The sequence below is a fragment of the Lutjanus erythropterus genome, chromosome 7 (genome assembly GCF_056507025.1).
Source record: "Lutjanus erythropterus isolate fLutEry1 chromosome 7, fLutEry1.hap2, whole genome shotgun sequence".
Taxonomy (NCBI): domain Eukaryota; kingdom Metazoa; phylum Chordata; class Actinopteri; order Lutjaniformes; family Lutjanidae; genus Lutjanus; species Lutjanus erythropterus.
In genome coordinates, this window is record NC_139323.1 from 28,617,467 (window position 1) to 28,641,374 (window position 23,908).

The following is a 23,908-nucleotide window of genomic DNA, read 5'->3' on the forward strand; positions in this document are numbered from 1 at the left end:
CAAGACGGGTAGGTAACTGAGACACCGAAATATCGCGAGTGTTGGACCACGTCAAACGCTAGGAAAGCCCCACCCCCGGGTTGTGTCTTGAAGAGAACCTCAGACATGTGAAATATCGAGAGATCTCACGAGAGTGAACATTTTAATCCAAAGCACGATACCTTAACCAAGCGTAATTTTTCCCTCAATTTACTCAAATCTTATCCACAGCATTGTCAGGTTATAAAACTTAATTGGTTTGTAGAACGTGCACAATGAAGAACCAATGCGTGCAAATATCTCGCGAGAGTTTTGTAAACCCAGGGTTCCCTTCTACACATGAGCACAGGCGCATACAAACAAATCATACAATCGCTATAAATAAACAACAACAACAACAATAATATATCAACCGTATCCAATTTATAAAACATGAGACGTACTGCATTGTCTGAAAGGATTATATTATCTTATATTATCTTTGCTGTCAAAAGTACTCATGTACCACTTTAGAATATTTCATATAGTGCATTTGGCAAGAAGTGACGTGTTCGGCTTTACTGAACCCACCCTACATCACTTATTGGCATATTTGTTTTTGCACTATTATTCCACAGGGTTGATGTAAATTAATCTTCTCAGTAACTTGAATTATTTAGCAAACTTACATACTCAGAGACGACATAGAGACATCAGGGGTGATAGTCAAATAATTATACAATTAATCAATGATTAAAGAAATTGTAACAATTCAAAATAATAAAGTGTAATAATCACAAAAGAATAAAACAAATAAATATCTAAAATAAAATATAAATGTTTTACATATAAGAATTGTGGCTGGCAACATCCTCCCTGGAACACACTGGACAGTTAATACAAAACTTAATTTGCACTTTTAAAAAATGTCTTTGGTTTGATGTTGTGATTTTTGTATTAATATAATGTTACACCTCGCAAAACTGTTGGGCTTTACCTGGGGCTTTTATTGCTAATACACTATAAACTTTTGTCTTTTGATTGATGAATTGAATGTGTCTTCTTAAACTTTTACCTGTTATAAATTAACTAAATATTTACTGATGTAGAGAAGACAAAGCAGAGATTGCTTTATTACTGTCAATTTATATGCCTTTACTGCCACCCAGCGGCCTGAGTGTGTATCACACACACAGACTCACTCATGGATACACCGGTGCATCGCATCACCTGGAACAGTCCACTGACTCAAAAGAAATAAAACCTTCTCCACTTACTCTGAATCAAATTAATTTTAATCATTTTTCATCTCAAAATATTGCTTCATTTTTTTTTCCACTGCACGGGGTTTTATTGTGTTTCGAGTCTGGATTCTCGTTTATCGGTCCCTATGGCAACAAATGTAGTGTACGTTGTAAAAAAAAAAAAAAAATGGGCGAAATAGTTTGATGATAGGATGTGTGCTCACTGTTAACTGGTGAGTCATAAATACATAAAGTGTGGAGCAGCCTGGAGCCAAGCATCCAGGTTTCCAGGTTATTATGGCTGCTTGTTTGACTATACAGAAGGCAACAAGTAGGTTACCTGTTTATGAGCACTCACTCTGTGGCTCCGTGCGCATGTGGGACTGAACACATGGTTACATGAAATTTCATTAAGATTTCGAATAGCCTGTGTCGTATAATAGTGGCTTTAATTGTATTTTTTTGTGAGTCTTGTCAATAAAAGGTGTTTTGGAAACTGCTCCAATTCCCCCTCCCAGTACATTCTCCTCTCTCTCTCTGTCTCTCTCCCTCTCTCTCTCTCTCTCTCTCTCCCCTGTGTGTGTATGTGTGTGTGTGTGTGTGTGTGTGTGTGTGTGTGTGTGTCTGCCCTCTCCCTCTCTCTGTACTGGCAGCAGGGGGATAGTGTACGGCGGACGTGGTCGTATCTGCTGCCACATTTTCATTTTCTGTGGAGAGGTGAACGAAATGGAAAGGAGTTCTCTCTTTTTAGGTAAGAAATCCTGAATATTTTATTTTATTTTATTTTTATTTTTTGACTGGTGTTATTTAAAACACGCATGCATTGATCTTATCCGACAACTAAACATCTCTTTGGTTCAGGTTATGTTAGTGTGCCACCCAGAGATCTATAATGAGGAGTCAGTCCTCCTTCAGTCTTCATTAATGATAATGCTTATCAATGAAATAGAAGGGCTGGAATATGAACCTTCGACAGACAGCCTGCAGTTCTGCTGGTACAAAAACATGTTTCTTGACACTATAATTCAACAGTAGGGGAGACTGGGGATGGCTGCAACACTTTTTGCATTTCTCTCAGTTTCTCAGAGACTAGACCAGCGAAACATTTATATATTAAACCGATGTTTGCTAATTACTCATGCTATTTGCCAGGGGTGGAAGTGACTAATTACAAATACTCAAATCCTAGTTAGTAGTTTTCTTGGGTAGTTGTACTTCATGAGTAGATTTTCAGGTCTACACTTTTACTCGTACTTAAGTATGCATTCCAAGATGTAATCTCCTTAGTTACTTTTAAAATCAAAGTTGAGTACTGACTACAATTTGAATTCATATCGATGCCTTTCATCTTCATTTTGGTAGACAGTCAGGTGATCTGATCACAAATTGGCCAATGAAAACAAAGCGGCAGCATGCATTTTGAGTAAGGAATTTAGTAATTAATCATCAATCAATTAATTGCTGTTAAGAATTTAACCAATTAAAATGTATTCATGGATATTTAATCAATAGATGCGGCAGCAATTTGCACCGAGCTGTTTGTTGAATAAAGACAATTGAACTTTGACTTAAAATGAGAAAAAATGACAAAAACAACAGCAACAAAAAAACAAAACAAAAACAAAAAAAACCCCAGAAAAATATTGAAATGAAGAAAAACACATGCTTTTTATCAAATAAATTATTAATGATTATTGGTTCAGGAAAACACACAAAATTTGCGGTGACATCAGCGGTTAGAAGTAACTAATACTCTGAGTAGTTTTTGAGATGAATACTTCGTACTTTTTCTGAAGTATATTTCTAACAGCAGTACTTTTACTTGTAATTGAGTAATATTTTAGCAATGTAACAGTACTCTTTCCACCACTGCTATTTACAGATGATTACATATGAGATATCGTTCATAATAGTTATGTGAAAGGAAGAAGTTAGATGATCCCAGTGGTGGGAGAGTTGCACCATGTTAAAAATACATTAAATTTCACTAATTAACTTTTGATCTTTTTTATACTGAAAAAAATAACTGTTTTCCAGGAATGTTATACTATTATTTATTAATACAGTATCATTATAGTATTATTTAGCAATGCTTATCAAGAAACAGTTATTCAGTTTTGCTTGTTTAAGCAGATAACGTAGGCTTACCTTGAAACAGTTCAGTTCAATTCAGTTCAGTTCAGGTGAGTTTAATAGGCTTTACTGGCATGACATTTCACATGTGTTGCCAAAGCCCAATCACAGTATTAAAGACGTTTAACAATACTAATGAAAATAACAATGATTCATAAAAAAGAAGATAATGAAATAGAGAAATGCAAATACAAGTATATAAGTAATATCAGTAAAATGTGTAGTCAAGTTATTATTTAATTAAATCAAGAACAACAGTCAAGTACAACTACATACTATATATTGTACTATTTTGTCACTGTCCCATGACAAACACATATCTCTCAAAATGTAAATTTTCAGCAGCTAAGAAACAGAGTCATGTTTTCAGCTTGGTGGCCGTGAATTTTTCAGATTATTTTGTGGCTTTGCAAATGGTTTGTTTGGCTTAAGAAATAGAAGAAGTTTCTCAAGTCACAAAGGAACAATCTCTGCATCAGTTTTCATGAAAAATTCAAACTCACCAAATTTGGAGATAAGTGGTTTTTACAGGGCAGCAACGTAGCCCTGCAGGGACAAGACAACTAGTAATATAATAACAACAAGACACAAGTAAACAGATGGAGATCGTGGTGGGTAGGTTGAATACAGTACAATTTATATTTCTAAATTTCTATATATTCATATCCCACTGTTTTTCTTGTGGCAGAAAGTGCTATATTTGGCAGCCAATACTGCACAGTGACACAGTCTGTGCTGTCTGGGCAGACAGGTTAGTGAGTCAATGTGCAGATGTTACAGATGTTACAATCTATATAATTCAGTGTGAGACAGGAAAATGGGAACAATTTGCATTGCAAGTAACTTTTAATAAACATGTAGTTATTGTACAAACATCTGCATCTGTTTTAACAACTGATTTTGTCACACTCCAGTGTGTGAACTATTCTTATACAATTTTAATTACCTCACAATGTTGTTCATGTTGAAAAATGCAGTTGTTTGGTCTGTTTTGGTTTTGACTGCTGTTGTTGGAACGTCTCCACTCAATCAGCCATGACAGAATATCCTGTGTTTGCCAGACACACTGACTTAGACACACACTAAACGAGTCAACAAAACAATGATTCAAACTCAGTAAGTTTTGATTTAATTCATACAAAAGGTCAGGACAGAATGACAAAAAATACAGCTCATGAAAAAAATACTTTAATTTCTCCAAAACAAGTTTTTTTTTTTCAACAAATCCAGCAGCTTGTTGCTAATTGGAGAAATAAGATTTGTTGCAACCATCCCCTGTTGTAACTGTCCCCAGTCTACCATAGTTCCTGTTTTACAGTTGTGTTCTTGTATGAATATTTGCCTTTAAGATAAGACTCCTCTGTGTCTAGGAGACTGTGGAGGGCAGATGCATGTTGTTTTCTAAACGTTTGGTCTGCTCATCTTAGCTCATTGTTCACTTAATTAGCCTACAAAACATGACCAAATTAGCTGTGTGCTGAGACTGTGACAAAGCACTAATCTCTCCTCACTTTGTGCAACAAGATGAGACAGGAGACATTAAACTCATACTGATACAAGGAGATTGAAATCTTCATGTGCAGTGTTGCCGCTCACTCGGAGTGACAGAGCAGGTGTCAGTGTTAGGGCCACATGGAGGCAGACTTGAATTAGGTTATGCTAATTATCAAGTGGGCCCAGACCAGATAATGATAAAAATTTCAAGTGCAGGAAAAGAAATCTCCCCAGTTCAATCTCAGTAGCAGCGATCATTACCTCAAGGAGGGAGGAATTAATTAAAGATGAGAAAATCGAGACTGCTGCTGCTGCTGCAGTGAATAAAAACACAGAGGTGTGTGTGTCTGACAGGTTGTTGATGGGGTTTCAGATGCTAAAATACCATCATTTGTCTGTTTGTCCTTGTATTTCTATTACCGAGGACTTCATCAAATGTTATGTTATTTTTATTATCATCAGAAAAACTAGCCCTTGTTAAAGGGATAGTTTGGAGTTTTTGAAGTGAGGCTGTGTGACGTACTCATCCATAGTCACTGTGTTACCTACAATAGATGGCATCGACATGTCCCCAGTTTGGAGAAGCAGAAAGGAGAACTCGTGTCTATAAATAATGTGCACCTATGGACAGGGACAGCAGCAATTGTATTTTAGCCACAAATGAAAGGCCCCCAGAAAGAAAGTCTATATCAGTTTAAGTGTATGCCATATTTAGAATATTTCCATTGCTTTACCTTGCTGTCCGACAGCCTTTTCTGATGGGAAACTAACATTACATGAGCTAAATATCGCTCTCTCTTGCTCAACTAAACCTCTATTGGCGAGGTAAAATGCTGATTTTGACAATGGCGTTTGGTGTTTTTGCTGTGCGCTATTTTTGTTCAGTAATATAAAACGTGTTGATTTTGTGAATCTCATTTGTGACGGCCAGATGTTTGGCATGATGATAACTTACTAACCAACTTATTTAATAAGTACGATTGCACAGCTTCCATGCTGGTGCTCCTGCTGCTTCTCCAAACTGGGGCATGTCGACTGCCATCTACTGTGAGTAATACGCTGGACTCTGGATGGAGTACAACTCCACTTCAAACAAACTGAACTAGCCTTTTAAGGCCCGACATATTAAGATAAACTAATCCATCAGAAGCAGCATAACAGCCTGTTTTCTCAAGTCCTGGAGTTTGACAATAAAGGAACAGGCAGTTTGAATAATCAGTGTTTGTGTTATAGATGACAGGCTGCTGGAGGCAAAACACTGTGATGACAGTCGACTTCATCACTTCACATCTCTGTTTTTCCCCAAAGTTGAGTCTTAAAAGTGCAGACATGCAATCTCCTGCAATACCCAGTTACCGTTCAGTGGTTCAATAGGCAGAGCTGATCAAATGATCTTCTTTAGAATGAGGGCAAATGGACCATTGCGTGGATCAATCCTGCTTCTCTGGAGCGTCTTGTTAATTATTTCATCACATTAACATTTGTCACTTACCACCCCCAATCTAGTTTGGCTATATTTTGCTGTTATTGTCTTTTGTTAATCTTTTCCTGTCAAGTGCTCTCATTGTCCTGATTGAATAACACCACTCTCCTTGGACGGGGTGTAAATTGGTTTTCATGGTGTATAAATTAGTGCCTCTATTCATCATAAAACTGAACCTGCCTGTACCTCTTGAACTGAAACAACGCTGCATGTTCCTTGGACCACCTACAATACATGTTTAAAATATTGAATAATTGTGATTCACCACTTGCAAAAATGATTAATCATATCTTTGATAGCTTCAAGATGCGCAATGAATTCAGTCTGTCTTTCTGTTAAACTCTTGGAAAAGAAATATGTACATGAAGAATGTCTACAGTTTTATGCATGAAAAACAAACAAATGCTTTATTGAATAAATGACACCAGAGGTGGGGGCCGTCTGGTTAAAGTGAAACACTAGATACAAACTGATCACAATTCATCAAAGACAGTCAATTAGAGGCATAAAAGAGCTGCCAGAAAAGAGACACATACTCATTTTTAGGGCCGCAGTCAGTGATTATGTTCACTGTTGATTAATCTGTTATTTTCTCTATTAATTGATTCGTTTTTCAGTCTTATTTTTGGGGCAACAATTGCAACAATTAGTCGATTGATTTGTCAAGCCAAAGAAAATTAGTGGCTGACAATTTTGATCATAGATTAGTCATTTCAGTGATTTTATAAGCAAAAATTTCAAATATTTGCTGGCCTGAACCTTAAATGTAAGGTTCTGCTGCTTTTCTTTGTCGTTTAACAAAAAAATAACTGAAATGTCACTAAGCTCCTTGTAAGAGGAGCTTCTCAGTGTGAAGATTTGTCCTTTTCAACTTTGTCAGATCGAGCACTCAGCCTAGTGGACACTTTGGGTGTGCATGTCTTTTTCATCGTTCTGTACTGGATGTTTTTCCCCCATTCAATTGCTGCTGCTGCTCTCTGGAACAAGTGAGCAGGCCTTGCCCTAAGGTCTCACTCAGTGTTACTGTGGCAGAATACACGGCTGCAGCTGGGATCAAACTTTCCAATTTTGTGGTCGTTCCTCCAACCTCGCGTACACTTTGCTTCAGCTTCACTATGTGCTGCACTGATGTGTTTGTGTTAGTACATACTGTTTCAGAAAATGAAGTAGTTTACGGTTAAAGATTTAATGACGATAATTTAATTTCATTACACTGTGCACATTAGTGTATTGGCCTCCTGTTGAGCCTGATGTTGGATCTGAGTAATGAATGCAACAGACACTTTTTTTCACAGCTGTATTATCTTGGTTGTTGCACAGTTAGGTGTATAACAAGCAAGATAATACTAATATATTTATTTTATCTCAGAACAGCTAAAATCTTTTTTATGTTCTGTATAGACTGGAGGTTTAACCTCAGCTTCGTGGATAAATTTGGCAAATATTTAAAAGTCAGCACAGCCTTTTTTGTTTTGTGTTCCCTGTGGAAAGAACAGAGTGCACAGCAATAATGTGTATGTGCCAGACAATCTTCCTAATATTACATATATATGGCTGGAATGCTGTAATGTAATTGTTCAGACATTATGTACTAAAAGCTTTTCTTTTTTTTTATGATTTCATGCTCAGACAATTTCTTTTCACAAAATTCAATTGCCTCTGTGGCATGATCCCATTAAATTTAATCATTTGATATTTATATCAATATGTTATTCAATTTACCCTGCACAGAAGTGAGACTGTCTGAACTGAAAAGCATGAATGCAAAAAATAAAAAAATAAAAAATAATAATCAAAATGTGCAGTGAAGCATGTTTATATAGCAGCTGCTGAGTGCAACATCAGAACCCGCCTGAGATGCAAACCCTGACACATTTCCGAGGTAACTCAGAACAGCACTAGGTACTTTATGTTCTATGATAACAAACTACCTAAATCATAATATCTACTCCAAGCAGTAAAGTATGGTTTAAGTCTAATATAGGGCCATTCAGCCACAGCGAATACTTTGTCAGCTCTACTACATGGAATAAACTAGTCACATGCATCCCTTTTCTTTCACTTTAATGGTATCATTATGACCAAGAATCACTTAACTCAGTTGAAAAGATGCTGGCAGTCCTTTACTTTCCTTCTCCATTCCTCCAGGTCCTCATGAAAACTAGCAGAAAATGAGCCATGATTTCACTTGTAGTGCCTTTTTCATGTTCTTTTCTTAAATCACAGCAATGCATCCACTGCACAATAAACACCCAGGATTACTACAGCTGGCAAAGTAAATAAGTACTTGTCAGTCCATTTGTTCTTGAATTTGACGATCGACTTTATGTCTGCTTAGCTTCAACAGAGACATTTTGCTATTGTTTACATAGTCAGTAGACAGTATGGGGGCCGATGCCATCCCCCCTGTTCACTCAGCAGAGAGAGTGCAGGGGTCGAGGGGTTGTTTCTGTGGCCCTGACCTTGGCTCCGAAATATCAGCAGTCCATCTGTGCCCTGTATTGATAAATCCATGCTGCTGTCTGTGGTGCTGAAATAGCAGACGGATTTGTAATTATGACTTTTTCTCTGAGTCCCAGTTTTCTTTCTGTTTTGTCTTAAAAAAAAATACAGAACCAAAATAGGGTTTTCAACTTAGTGGCCCCACTGACAAAGATGAAGACATACTTTGCCAAACAATTTCAAAAACATTTCATGGACAAGGTTGAAGTAAAAAAAAAACTTTCTTGGCCTCCTTCACCAAACACCTCAACAATGAAACTTTTATGAGAGATTCACATGGCACACCAGAGTGCACAGTGCATTTTCACCTTCTTGTTCCCTCGAAGCAGTGAAGAATTTCTTGTTTAGAATTCAAGACCCACAAACAGACAAATGAAAAACAGTGGCTTGGCCCTGCTCTGTATTTTTGCTAGATATTTTAACTTGAGTAATTAGTACCGCTTTACAATAAGTATACAAATTGTTAATAATTAAGTTATTAATTAGGTTGTTACCACTTCATTAATAAGCAAGTATAAACTACCACAGTTTTCATATCTGAAAAGATCCGCTTATTGCTTATTATTCTTACCAGTGAGTTACTAGTAACTTAAATATCTGATGAAGTGACGGGTATAAAGGTTGGCTGATGGAGAAGACAAAGTAAGCAAAGTAAGAAATGAGATCTGAGGCTTAACTGAACAATGTTGCCAACCAACATGTCACCATTACCCTTTTTATGTAATGAGTTGTAACACCTTATTAATACTTTATAAAGTGTTTACAACCTAATTAATAACCTAATTAAACCATTTAGAATAAAGGTAGCCTGACTGTATTAGTTTGTTGTATGATTGCTGCACATTATGAAATAAGTTTAGGTATGGTGTTATAAAGCCTAAAATGATCATTACATCATACAGCAGTTCCTTACCCTCCAGCATGTTCCCCATGAGGCTGCTTTACCCTCCAGTGACTGGATTACATAACAGCGTGATGAGCTTATTAGTAGTGTTGATCATTACGGATCTAATGTGTCAGTGGTGTTGAGTAATGGGTTTTCCTGGAAGGTCATCACAGCGGTAGCATCCCTTTGAGAAGTGTTTTTTCATCGTCTGAAGGCTACATGTCATATCCGGCTGCAGATGCAAGACAAAACGCCTGATAAATGCCTAAATAAATTATTCAAGAAAACGAGCACAAAGCAGAAAAATTAAGAGTCAGTGTTAGTTTTTTCTGCGAAAGTGTGAGAGGTGTGACTCAGCTGCTGACAACTTTTCAAACTCAGAAATGCCATGAATTCAAAACTACACTATGTCGTTTGATAACGTTCCTTATTGGTCCAGCTGAGCACTCAAGTGTCCAATACATGTCCACAAAATGTGAGAGATAATACCGTTTACTAATCCACAAGTTGAGTTACCCTGTGTGTCAGATTTCTGTTACTCAGGCTTGATTAAATTAATTGATCTATTCAGTCTGCGGTGATTCAGTGTTTATGGCATAATACTTACATAATGATGACATGAAACTTTAATAAACCCTGCAGGGAGATTGCTGTTGCAGAATAACATGTCATAATGGAAGGATACAGTAAAGAATCATGGAATAAAATAAATACAACATTAAAGCAAATGGATGCATTAAAAGAACGGCAAGTACAGCACCACACGGCTCCACGGGAGTAATAGAAAGTGGAGATATATGAAGGAAAACTTAGGAAAACTTTGTAGCATGTATGCAGAACGTGCATAACACATAAAAAAACAAAACACATAATGCAGAATTAATGTAAAGAATGTGAAATGGAAGCTATGAAAAAGGGTATATGACATAACCTGAATGTATTTATGCATTATAGATAAAACAAACTGAGAAAAATGAGAAGAAGAAAGGAACAGAAGGGAATTTACAACCTGTATAGAGGATGAGCAGAATGTGTTTAGTATTTCCATTAACACGTCTACAGAAGGTGTTACATCCACATAGAAAACATGTAGGTTGTCTGTGTTATTGAATATATTAATTTTCTTTTTCCAAATACAGAGGAGATGATGTAATAATATAGAGACAGCAATAGAAGCAGAGAGTGGTGCAGGGGTGGGTGGAGTAAATTGTGCTGGCAAGGTGCAGTGGAAAAGTTGTACTGGTGTAGTTATTGTTCTTGTATCCTTCAGCAGCTATTATTGTATCGTTGGGGATGCCCTCCTGCAAATACTAAACTGGAAAAAATACGTGCATCAATTTTGGATGAGGAGTAGTTAAATGAGATTGTGTTTCATAGTCAGGGTGAATTATCAATTTGTCAATCTATATACTTGTTGGTTTTTTTTGGTTTGTTTTTTAGAGATGGCAATGTCTGCATGTTGATCTGTCTGCTTTGGTACAAACTGAAATATCTTAATTATTGGATGGATTGCCTTGACATTTTATACAGATAGACGTCATTCATTCACGGTTCACAAACAATGCATCATATTTACTTTCTCTTAATTTGACCTCTTCCACCATGAAGACTTTTACAGTTGTGGCTTGGGGTAAAATTTGATGGATTGCCATTAAGTTTGGTACGGACGTTTATGTCCCCACAGGATAGATCGAAATAACTTTAGTGGTGCCTTAAAAAAGTACTTCAACATTGTTCTCCTGTCACATTGTGAGCCCCAAACAAAAACGATCAAAACTCATGCAGCAGAAGCTGAGATATTTTCTTTTTTTTAATTTCTTTCATTCTTTTGTCACAACCTGTATTACCCACAATGTAACCACCAACTGTTCGGTGTCTGTCTGCAGTTTCACAGACCTAACAAGTTTTGCTACCATCGGTGTAGAAAATAAGGGACACTGTGCCCAGAGACACAAATAAAGCCTGTTGGGGAGGTTCTCATCCATGAAATTTTAGGTATCAGAGGCTTTATTTCCTGCATTCTAGTGAATTGTTATGCACCAGTTTGTGATTTTATCCATCAATTCAATCAACGTCTTCTGCACCCTCTGTCTCACTGCTCAGACGTAGTCCTCTGCTGTAAGTCTCTTCAGGTCAGATAGTCCACCATGGGCCATGTCTTGTGAAACTCTTCAGGTTTTATTATTTATCATGTCATTTCAAGCATGTGAAAACATATTGTGGGGGTGTGGCCAACAGAGCACATTTGAAAATAACAGGATTTTCAGCACAGACATTTTTGTTTTGCAGTAAGGGAGTTAAATTATCAAATTTATAAATACATATTGTTCTCGTCTTCATAAAGGATGCTGTTTTTATTTATTATTAGAGCCTCAACTGTATCATATTAAAAAATTATAAATTTATGTTGATTTTAAGTCTTTCAGAAGACATATTTTAACCCAGGTCCTTTGTGGAGGACAGTGGGACTCATGCTTCATACTTAAGAAACAGATCACTGAGTGAGACAGAGCAGCTCATCGGGTCAAATTTTCATGTTGTCCAACACTTTGATTTATGATCTAATACCCGAGACACATTCATTACAGTGCTAACTATGATAATGGTCATGGTGACATGGTTTGGTTTTTTTGTTGGTTATTTCCTGTTTTATTTCGTAGTCCTGGTACTCCCTCATGTGTCTTGTCTTTACTTCCTGTCTTTATCCTTTTCCCGCTCTTTTTGATTCCCGTTGGTTTCACCTGTCTGTCCACCTGTGTCTTATTAGTTCTTTGTCTATTTAGTTCCTGTGTTTCTCTGTTTATTTGTCAGGTTGTTGTTGCCCTTTGTGTGTTAACCTCCTGGTTTGCCTTCTTGTGTTCGGCCTTGTACTCTTTTCCCTGGGCTGTTTTTTGTACTTTGCCCTTTTGTGGATTCTTTTGTTTCTTTGATTTCCTTTCCTTTGATTTCTTTGTTAAAGACATTTGATCTGGCTTTGCTTTGCAGTCTGGACACATGTAACACATAGCAAACCTGCAAAACATCAGCATGTTAGCTTTGTCGCTGTGTTAGCATGTTAGCATGGTGCAGGGTTCTTAATTTGTCATATGCACAGAGATACAAGGTAAAACATTAATGAACTGAAGGGTGACCTCAGTTACTGTGAGAGAATATCCAAAGGATCAATTTTATAAAACCAACAAGGTCAGTAAATAAACGCTGATATTAGCATTTAGCTCTAAGTACCACTGTGCTTGTATGCACTCTTTTACGATACAGTCTTGTTCTGGTGTGTAGAAATGTTCTCAGTGTTTTTTGTCCTTTTGTTTCCTGAAGCCACATCCAGAAATGTTTTATATACATTTGCCTGTCACAAGCTATACATTTGCATTTTTGTTGCTCCCGTTTGGTCACTGTAATTCACCACAGTGTGTAATAGAAAGTTGTAAATTTAATATGTAGATGTTGGCACCGCCTAATGCACTCTATATAATAGAGAGCAGTAATATGGAGCGGCTCTGAGAGAGTCACTGCTCAAATGCAGACGCTTGCTGAGCAGGAGAAAATTAGACTTCTCACTGAGAGAATACTTAGACATTCATATACTGCACGTCTCAATGCTACTACAGTATTTATAGCAGTCAGTGTTCCTTACTCCTGGATGAATTGTCAGCCGTTCAGTTCAACTGGTCTTTGTTCTGCAGTGTGTACAAGGCAAACAAAGCTGCAAGATAACCCAAAGCACACAGCGCGACCAGTAATTACTGAATAATATAACTCTGACTCGTCTGAGTCATGTGTGTACAGAATATTGTTCTCTGCCCTCTGTTCCCAGGTGTTTGTCTTACTGTACGTTCAAACTCAAACCAGATGCATTGCACTGGCATGGAAAGACTTTGTACACCAGAAGGGTTCTTAAAGAGTTCTTCCTGAAGGCCTAAGGTTCTACTCATTCTGCTCATTTGCTCATTTGAATAACACTTCAAAGATTGTTGAGATCCTTGGAGATCTCTTTTATCAAAGGTTCTTTGTACCACAATATAAAAGGGTCGTCAATAGAACCACTGAGTGGGTTCTAGATGAAACCCTTGTAATATAAAAAGGGTTCTCGGTAGAAGCCCCTTCGTGGCTTCTTGATACAACCCTTGGAGTATATATAGTGTTCTCTGGGTGGGCTCTTTTTATCACTTTTTGAGGTTCTGGATAGAATCCCTAGATAGGATGCTGGGCGGAACCATTACATCGTTGACGGGTACTCTGTAGAACGACTCACTGGGGTTTCTGGGTGAAACCTTTCATAGATGGTTTTTGGTATAATCATTTATGTTGGACTCTAGGTAGAACTGTCTGAAAGGGTTCTATATGGAACCTTTATACAAGGTTTCACCAGGAGCCAAAAAGTGATTTCCTATGGGGATAAGCCAAAGAACGCTGTATGGTTCTAGTTAGTACCTTAGGAGTGTGCAGCTAATGAAACCCTTTCTTTGTAATATCTGTTTAACCTGACATATTGTTATCATATTCTTGCACTCTGACTGTATGACATTTAAAAAAATCATAGAAAGTATTTTTGGTAACTAGAATGTGACTGAAATGATCTGATTTCTAGCATGAAATGTGTTTCCTTGATTCCCCTTTTGGACTCTTTATGCTGTCGGGATGATTTCTTAACGCAGCGTGTGAATCTCCTGCACCTTCCTACAAACACGATGGTTATTTTCAGCTGGCTCAAATTTTACGCCTGACTACTTTCAAACACGTCGCCCATTAGAGCAGTTTCAGGTGATATAACACTTCCTGACACATGTTTGGCCATTGAGGGGCGGATGTGGTGAAATATGATGTGTAATCAGGCAGTTGAGTGGGCTGCTGAGGGCAGCAGGTGTGAGAAGGTTGCTCGCCTGCCTGAGCCTCTCCTTCATTCCTCATTAGTGAGCCTGCAGACACCTGGCTGTCCAACGAAGAGCGTAAATACGACTTGGCCTCCATAAGACTGTGATTCAGATTTCGTCAAAGACGGCTCTTGTCTGACCCGAGTAACTGGAACGTCACCACACAGTTGTGAGTAACACATGAGATGTTTGTGATAATGGATGTATGAAAGCTCAGTGGCTAAGGCCAATCAACAAGCAGCCTCTTAAAAACTAATCAGGATAATTACATCAAACCACAGTCAACTTTCTTGGCAGTATGGTGTAGGTAATTGTGTGGAGAAACCACAGTTGAGTGCAGAGGAAGCAGCTGAGCCCTGATGTTTCAGTCTGTACACTGTGCTGTGGCTGTTTGTTAGAGCTCTGTGGTGAAGGTCTGTCTTCTGACTGGTGGTGCTGGTCTGGTTGTGCTAATGGTTACGATAATGGTAGCATGAGGGAGTGGAATAAAACAAAGATTTCTTTTATAAAATTTAACTTTGTCTGATGGCGCAATACAATACTTCTTCTTCAACACACTCTTTTTTTTACCTTATTGTTCATGAAAATATTGAAGGAAAGGTTTGATATTTGGGGAAATTCTTGCTGATAATTTCCCAACAGGTGTATGTGTTTTATTTTTTGGCACTCCTATGTTTTGCCTTTTATTTCACCCATTGTTTTATATTGTATGCTGTTAAGTTTTTATTCTTTTATGTTTATTATATGGGTTGGATATCACCTGTTTTATACTTTGTTGGTTGCTGTTTGTAAATGCACAGAAAGATATTTGATTGCTGAGTCTCATTCCCAGGACATCAAATACCAACGTTTTGGGTTGGCAAAGCATCCTGACCGGGATGCAGACACTGCCGCACTTAACTTTCTTACAGGCACAAAATCTTTAAAAAATATATATCGTCCTACCATTTAGAATTTTGTTGTTAATATTTTTATTTAGTGTTTGAGTTTGAAAAGTGCTGGTGGATTTTGTTACTTTTGGACAGACAGGTTAGCTGTTTCCAGATTTTCTGCCATAGCTAAGATAACCAGTTGCTGGGTGTAGCTTCATATTTAACGGACAGACATGAGAGTGGTATGGACCTTCTAGAGCTGGGTATCGTTTAAAAAAAATACAACACCAGTAACAATACCAGTACCTGCAAAGTGATACTGATACCAAGAGCAGAGAACATTTCATTTGACACCTTTTTTTTGGTGTCATCTTGGCACACTGCACTGCCAGCTCTGTCAAACTGAAGAATGTTTGAAGTGACTGGCTGCAAATAAAACAATACAAATAGTCATTGTTTCTACATCTGGGTACAAAAAGGATTGAATGCAGGTATTGTTTGACCGGAGAAGTTCGGATACGATTTGGTACTGGATTATTTTGCTCGATACCTTAAAGCAGTGTTCCCCAACCCTGGTCCTCAGGGACCACTGCCCTGCATGTTTTAGATGTTTCCCTGCTCCAACACACCTGATTCAAATGATCAGGTTGTTGTCAGGCTTCTGCAGAGGCTTGATGACGAGCTGATCATGTGAATCAGGTGTGTTGGAGCAGGGAAACACCTAAAACACGTAGGGCAGTGGGCCCTGAGGACCAGGGTTGGGGAACACTGCCTTGAAGGTATCAAGGACTGATAATCAATTTTGCAATCTTATCATCACAAGAAAGAAAAGTCTATTTTCCTAAATGTGGAATCAGAATCACCTTTACCGGCCAAGTATGTGTGCAAGTCTGTGAATTTGACTCTCGGTGTACGTACACAGGAGTAGACATAACAGTTAATAACAAGGACACTATTATGTTCACAAGAATGTGTAGAAATATATAAACAACAATCAAACGGATTTAAATGCAATATTAATAATATAGAGTTAAATAAAATCTAGACTAAGAACTTGATAAAATAGACTAAAAAAGGCAGAACAAAAATTAAAAACAAATAAAATATTAAAATGAATAAAACAATGATAAGGAACAAGGAAGTAGGTTTTAAGATGTTATCACTTCCAGTTGACCTCAGATCTTCAGGCCGACTGTTAAAATGTCACACCTGCACTTTGGAACAACTGAAACACTGGAGCCTGAGGACCTGAAGGGCCTCGCCGGTTCAGTTTACTGTCAGCATTTGAGAATACATACATCATGTAAGGATTAGAGTATTTGTATCTTTCTTTATTTAATCTCACTTTATCAGTCTCACTGGCAGATGGTAGACGACCATAAACAAATCACTTCAGTGTTGAATATACTGAAGGCTACGTATGATATGAACATTCAGTGTAAACACAGTCTAAATGGCCTTTACATAAACACACCATATAGATGAACTGATGAGATGAGAAGTGCGCTCATTCGCTGATAAGAACTGGAGCGACTTAAAAAGCGGCCTTGTGCCTTTGGCAACATACAGCCAGTGTTTATTGTCATATATACTTTCTTGCTGACATTAATGCCTGTATTCATTTTAGTGGCTTTCATTGACTGGAAGAGGCCTGTTTGTCATTCGCTAACCATATTTGTCTACAAAAATTTATTTCCTCTACCTTTCAAGTCTGGCGAATATGTGTTGGTGTTTAAATATTCATGGATATTACCAGCCCGTACACCTTTCTGAGCCAGTTTATTTTGTTTTTGTTGTATTTTCCTGTTCATGTTACTGCTGCTTTTCTGGCATCATACTCAGATGAACGTCCCTAATATATCAGCTAATCGTGTTGGCATTCCTGTCCAGCCAGTCTGAAAACATAATTTGCAAAATGGCCTCAGTAAGCACTGGATCAATGGAGGTTCCCCTGCCAGGAACCACACAGAGGACAGACAATAGTATGGACAATATTCATATCTATATATTTTGCTGGCTGTCTCTGAATGAGTCTCACTCTATGGACATCATTCTGGAGCACTCAGTAAAGCTATGGCGGGAAGGATGAGGGCATGTCTGGTGTTTTCTGGGTGTTTTTTTTTTTTTTTTTTTTTTTTTGTCTCTGTTGGATATTCATTAAGCAGCTACAATTAAAGCCACTTTATGGTCCCATTGCTGTCTGGTCTCCAGAGCAGCTTTGTCATTATATACCATTAACCCCCAAGAGAGCAAGAAGTTTAACGTGTCAGAGGTAATGGGCACAGTCAATCAGAAACTATAGACACTTTACTGATTGTTTGTCTTCAAAAAGCTATTAAATTGTGCTCAAAGAATTTATTTATAATTAATTGATTTCTTGCAGTGTAGATAATTTCAATCAGGACCCTAAATGCAGTAATATAAAAATAAATCAATTCAAAACAACTTTGAATTTGCCTAATCTAAGCATTGCACCTGCTGTGTGTTGTAGTTATAATCAGCACTGACTGATTCATTTTTTGTCTCTAATTATTATGCCTATCATAAATGAGATTAGCTCAGACAATAGTTGGAAAAAGCACTGAACTATGAGAATTCCCTGTTAAGGAATGTAATTGAATCTCTGAAAATGTTGGTAACTTTTCCAACATTTTAATTATAATGATTTAATGCATTCTGCTGAGGCAATCACAGATTTGCAAATGAACCGAAATGGATCATATTTTTGCCGCTAAAATGAATAAATAATGTTTTTTGTTTAATATTTGCGCAGTTAAACATGCATTAATCAATAAATCCCACCACCCTCCTTGTTAGCAGATTGGACATTGAGTCAAACTAAAACATCAAAGTACTCACCAAATAAATTTTTCCCATAGAAGGTGTGTGTCATTTTAGGTTGTTCTTTTAAAGCTGATGTAGGTTCAGGTGTTCATTTTTCTGATAACTTTGGTTTTAATTAGTTATCTGTTTCTATATAAAGCAGGCATGTCATGGTCGACTGAGCGCTGCTCATGATTTGAGACAGCCGGGTGTGAACCCAAACATGAGGCGCAAGATGGCAGCACTCATATCAGGGATATTTTGGCTTCATTTTTGTACAGCGGGAGGAGGTGGAGACGCGTTGTCTTTCATGTAAAATGAGAAGATCATAAGTCAAGAGTGGTCTGAAAAACAAAACAATGAGTTAAAAGATGCTAAAAGATAAGGTGACCAGATTCTGTTTAGAAAACCTGGGACATTTCTAGTTTTGCAGTAGATTATTAGATAAAATACTTTGGTTAACAGATTTTCATTGCTTGCCTCATGTTTGTTTTTTATCTCAAAAACATTATTTGGAAAAATAAATTGTCAGGCTCTGTAGCTTCCCTCCTCTTTCTTTTTCACCCTTCTTCCTATCCAGTCTTCTTCAACACACAGTTAAAAATGGGGACATTTCTGGGGACAGCGCCCGTTTTGGTGGCCTGTCCCTGGAAAACTACTAAAAGAGAGATGATAATGTTGGACTTGGTAAAGCAAAGTTCAGCTAAACAGCATTTAAACCAGCGGTAGTGTCAGTTGGTTTATTTCTATTAGCTCTAATGAGCCGAGCCAGTCATCCTCGCCTCAGGAAAAGTTTGATGATTAAATTGCAGTATTTCTGCCACATTTGTTCGTTTGTTTTATCCTGACAATTTCGCTTTGTGCCTAATAATTTTAACAAATCAAATTGTGATAGTTTATTCGTGTTTTGGTAAACAGTCCAAGTAAAAAAAAAAAATCTCTCATATCGACTTTTGTTCTGCAGCTTCTCACCCTGAGGCTTGCAGGCTTTATCCTCCTCAGTGCTCACAAGATATTAGCAAATCAAGCAGGATCATTCAGTTCAGTTCGTGCAGAAACGCTGATGTGTGGAGGTGTTGGCGGAGACCTCTTGAAATCGAGATGCAGCTTTCTTGCACAAGTGATACCATCAGCGTCACCAGCTCGAGAGGATCTCTGGTCATTAGCAGTTCATTCATAGCAGCGTGTCCACTTATTGACAGCAGTCTAATTAATGACTCTCAGGCTGCTTAAAGGAGTCTGATGGATTTTAATCTGGTGCTCAAGACAGCTGAATAGGTTCCGTCCGTTCATCTTATCTGCCTTATACAAATACACTACATCCTCTTTTGTACTGCTCGGTATCTTAAGTTATTTGCTGTAGAACCAGTTCTCTCAGAGGGACTGTAAAAAACAGAAATCTATCATTCGGCTAACTAAAATGGTGAGGGCTCCATAAAGCTGGAGCTGGAGCAGTAGTGCAGACGTGCCTTTGCTGCACACCAGGCAATAAGATGTATTGTGTGCAAGTCTCGCTTAGCACACACCACAAACCAGACTAGTCCTCAATTTTCTTCAGATAAAAGAGGAGATGGGTTGATAAAATTACCCTCCCTCTTTTTCTTCCCTCTTCCTAATTGCACCATTATGCTCAGCACTGGCAGTATTATATGATTATTTGTTTTGAGGGCTGCATTACAGCTTATCTAATTGGTTTTGATGCTCAGAGGTAATATTTTAAACTGACTGAGGTTGGTGAGAGCTATTGGGCCATTGGCAAATTGCCGCGGAGGGTTAGCTGAACAGATTCATACTGACACAGAAGCTGGATCTTTTCAGGCTTTTGACTGACTTGGCTTTAATGGCTGTAATCCAACACCTAAGCACAAATTGGCTGAGTGTCTGCACCTGTAAGCGTGAATGATGCTGCTCCATCCAGTCTGCACTAGGAGCGTAACACGAAACTGCTATCTGTATCTCCTGATTTCACAAAACTTTCAAAATCTCACCCACTATCTCATTTTTGGTGTTCACTTGTTTTCTACTGCCATTTACACCTCTCACTGGGAATCCACATTAAAAGCTAGACATAAGCGGCATCTAAGTGTTTGGTCTGTAAAAATCACACCAGTTATAACCTCCACTGGACCGTTTCTATCCTAAGAACCAGCTGTCCTGTCAACAGCAGCTCCTGTAGGCTCCACAGGAAAAAAACTGCCTTTATTTAAATGTATATCCCATAATGAAACCAAAGATCTCACAGCAACACCGGAGACGCTGATCAGTCATTACAGATACTATTTATAAGTTCACAACATATAAACAGTGGGGCATTTGTGTAATTTAAACAACGGTCTATGGAGGTTATGCTGCTCTAAGCTGAGTCAAAATAAACACTGTGCAGTTTACGGTTTGAGTGGAAATTAATAGAACAGGAGGTTTTAACAGTGAGGAAATGCAGGTCAGAAGTGTCATTTTGCATGATTCTTCTTTCTTTAATTAGAGTTTGCTGGACGAGGGCCAGGTGAATGTGAAGCTGGTCCAAACTTGTAGAGCTGCAACGATCAAAAGAATAATAGCTGTTATTTTTTGATCTGTTGTATTTTTTTTCTCACTAGATTATATCAAGTGGGAAGTGTCATAACTACAACTACAACATGCAACTCTTATTTCTTAGTGTTTTCTCGTTTCTCATAGTATCAATTTGGAAGTGCGTTTTTTTCTTTTGGCGCTGGCTGGCTTGTTTCATAATGTCAGCAGCTGACAGTAGTTGACAGCATTATCCACCCTGCATGAGGTCTATGATGATAATCTCCTTCTCAAGCATCCAAGAGACCATCTTCTGTTTTATTATTTTGTTAATTTCTTTCACAAAAAGTTTCAGACAAGTTTCAAGTGCCTTGTAGAGCACTTTACACCACGAAACTTGACTGCAACTTGGTTTCAACAGTTTCAACCAACTAACATTGTGTCAAAGTTTCACTGTGCTGCACCTCTTTTTTTTGTCATTTATGGTTGTAAATGAAGTGTCTGTTGGTTGTGGACTGTTGGTTGGACAAAAGAAGCAATTTAAATTATTTTAAATTTAAATTTTTAAGTTAATCATCAAAATAATCTGCAGATTAATGCAGCCTTAAAAACTGATGTTTTTTGAATCTTTGATGTCAATTAATGTTTGTATGTTAATATTTTGTGTCTTTTGTGTTCCATTTCCTCTCTACTTCCTGTCCTTCCTGCAGCACTATGCTGAGATCCCACGCAGCCTTACCACCATGCTGGAACTTGGCTCCTGTTCGGTCAGCTCTCAGTCTCTGACAGGGGACCACAATGCTCTGGGGCCGCCTAGGGCCCCGGCGGGGTCGGAGTGTCCGGTGGTCGGTCTGGGCATGGGGACGTTGTGTGGTAGCAGTACCCCCCGGCACCACATCCTCCCCTCGTCCCCGGCGGACTGTGAGAACTGGCAGAAGCATCGCGCAGGACTGGCCGGAGGGTCGAATCTGTTTTCTGAGTCCCACTCCCTCCTGGAGCCCCAAAGTCTCTCCACCAGCTATGACACCCTCTACCTCCCACACATGTCCAGCCACGCTCCCCCTCTACATCCAAACCGTCTCGGCCTGTCTCTGGATGTGACCTCGACTTTTGAAGTTGGAGGGGGGATGCTGGGGGTGGACGGAGATTTGGCGGTCAGTCCCAATGTGATCAAGAGACGTCGAGGCGGCCTGATCGAGCAGAGGGACATTGTCAAAGCCCACCAGGCTCATAAGATTCAAAGCACACCACAGGCACGACGCAAGGAGTGGGAGTGAGTATGATGCTGATATAAATACAAAACCCTGCTCTTTCTTTCTCCCTACCTGCTAAATTATCCTGAACTTTATTGTAAATGTAGTCTGAAGCACCAATATTTTCTTTAGGGCTGTTTATCTCAAAAAGGGTCCTAACTGTCCGCCCGAAAGCAATTAAGAGTATTTGCTAAAATGTTGAAACTGTTCATTTAAATGGGGCCCAAACCTTTGTTTTAGGGGTGCGTAATGTTATGTGGGATTGAGAAAATAGTAATAGTATATAACAGTCTCATTTCAACTCCGTTGTCTAATGCTCATTCAGTCATTATCAGCATACTGTAGCTTTGTGTGTGTCTTCACTGTAAACTCATTCACATGTTCATACCACGTGCATGTGTGCATGTGAATGTTAAAGTGCCTGTGTGGTGTGTATGTGTGTGTATGTGTGTATTTACTGGTTTCCTGCCCCACAGCGCTGTGGAATTTCTAGCTGATTATAGCAGTGATGCCCCCCTCTGTTTCCCTGCTGAAGCGAGGGCTTCACCTGTAGTGGCGTTGGCACCCTCTGTGCCCCCCACCCTCCTTCCTCACCACAGGTACAGGATGCCACATCCCATGCTAAGCTATGTCTGTGGCTAAAGAGAGAGAGAGGGGAGCATGATGGCAGAGAGAAAGTAGGGGGGTAGATGGGAGGTGGAGAGGAGATGGATGGCGAAAATAAATGCAGGGGGATGAGACAAATTAAAATACGAGGACTAATTTGAGCTATGAGAACTTCTCCTGCTATAATTTGCATTTGATATTTAAGTCCATGTGACAGTAGTATTGATGTGTTTGAATACTGGATCACCTGTGGAGATCCTCGGTCATGGACCAGATAACCACTCTCTGCCTTGCCTAGTATAATTATTGCAACAGTCCATGACAGATCTCCACTCGTGCTGCTGAGAGAACAATGACCAGTGAGTCAGGATGCGTTACAACCATGAACATCCACCTCTCAGGGTCACTTAGCAGCAAACCCACAGCCACCTGACAGGAGGATGGAAAATGAGATGTTGCACCTGAGCCAAAGTGTGCACCTGCTTTTGTTTTTCAAAGAAATCAGTCTGATTTTAGACCGAGCGAAAAAGAAAGGATATGTGAGTTTTTGCCTAGCGATCAGCAGAGCTCAAGCATAGTTACATCATTAAGTCCATCACCCAGGTTGTCCCTTGGTTCACTTCAATCTGTAGCAAAATATCTCAAAAACTGCTAGCCAGATTGCCTTGATATATCGAATGGATGCATGGAGTCCCCAGTGAACTATTTTTAAAATTTTAGTAACCCCCTGACCTGTCATATAGCGCCGCTATCACTCTAAAGTTTTCCATCTATCCATAATTTTATTCATGACAAGTCCAGGTCTGTCTTGGGTTTTTGTGGCAACCATACATTGCATTGCAATATACAGCTATACAAAAAGTTATGAATTAATATTTTTAATTTACTGTCATTCATTTCTTAACACTGAGGCAAACTCTATACCCTACAAGCATCCTTTAAAAACCTTGCAGTTTTCTCCGTTTACTGAAGAATGAAAAGGCCTGATTGATTGATGCCTTATTTTTTTCCCCACCCATACTCCACGAGCTCTGTCTCAGATTGTCTAGTGCTTGTTGCCTCCGTTGGTTAGGTTGGTCATAGAGGCTATATATATTTGCATGGATCTGTGTACAGTTGTGCCCTTCTGTGTGCCATGGGTGCAAAAGTTTGAAAGCTACTGATGTACACTTTGATCACATCTACTGAATCGCAAGCTATAGTGCAAATAGATATATAAGAAAGATGGCCGCGACCAAAGATATTTCTAAGAGATTTCTTTCACGTTAGTCATCT

General features: G+C 38.6%; 1 protein-coding gene across 1 annotated transcript; it reads left to right on the forward strand.

The window, feature by feature from the left end:
- The first annotated feature begins 1,860 nt into the window (after positions 1-1,860).
- Positions 1,861-22,051, forward strand: LOC146324168 (uncharacterized). Its single transcript, XM_084723429.1, has 2 exons — positions 1,861-1,953; positions 21,485-22,051. Exon 2 carries the CDS (start codon positions 21,518-21,520, stop codon positions 22,049-22,051), a length of 534 nt encoding a protein of 177 aa, XP_084579555.1. The 5' UTR covers positions 1,861-1,953; positions 21,485-21,517.
- The last annotated feature ends 1,857 nt before the right edge of the window (positions 22,052-23,908 follow it).

What these genes read in the sequence shown, in the direction of transcription:
- LOC146324168 (XM_084723429.1), top strand. Translation starts at nt 21,518, where the DNA reads ATGCTGGAACTTGGCTCCTGTTCGGTCAGCTCTCAGTCTCTGACAGGG.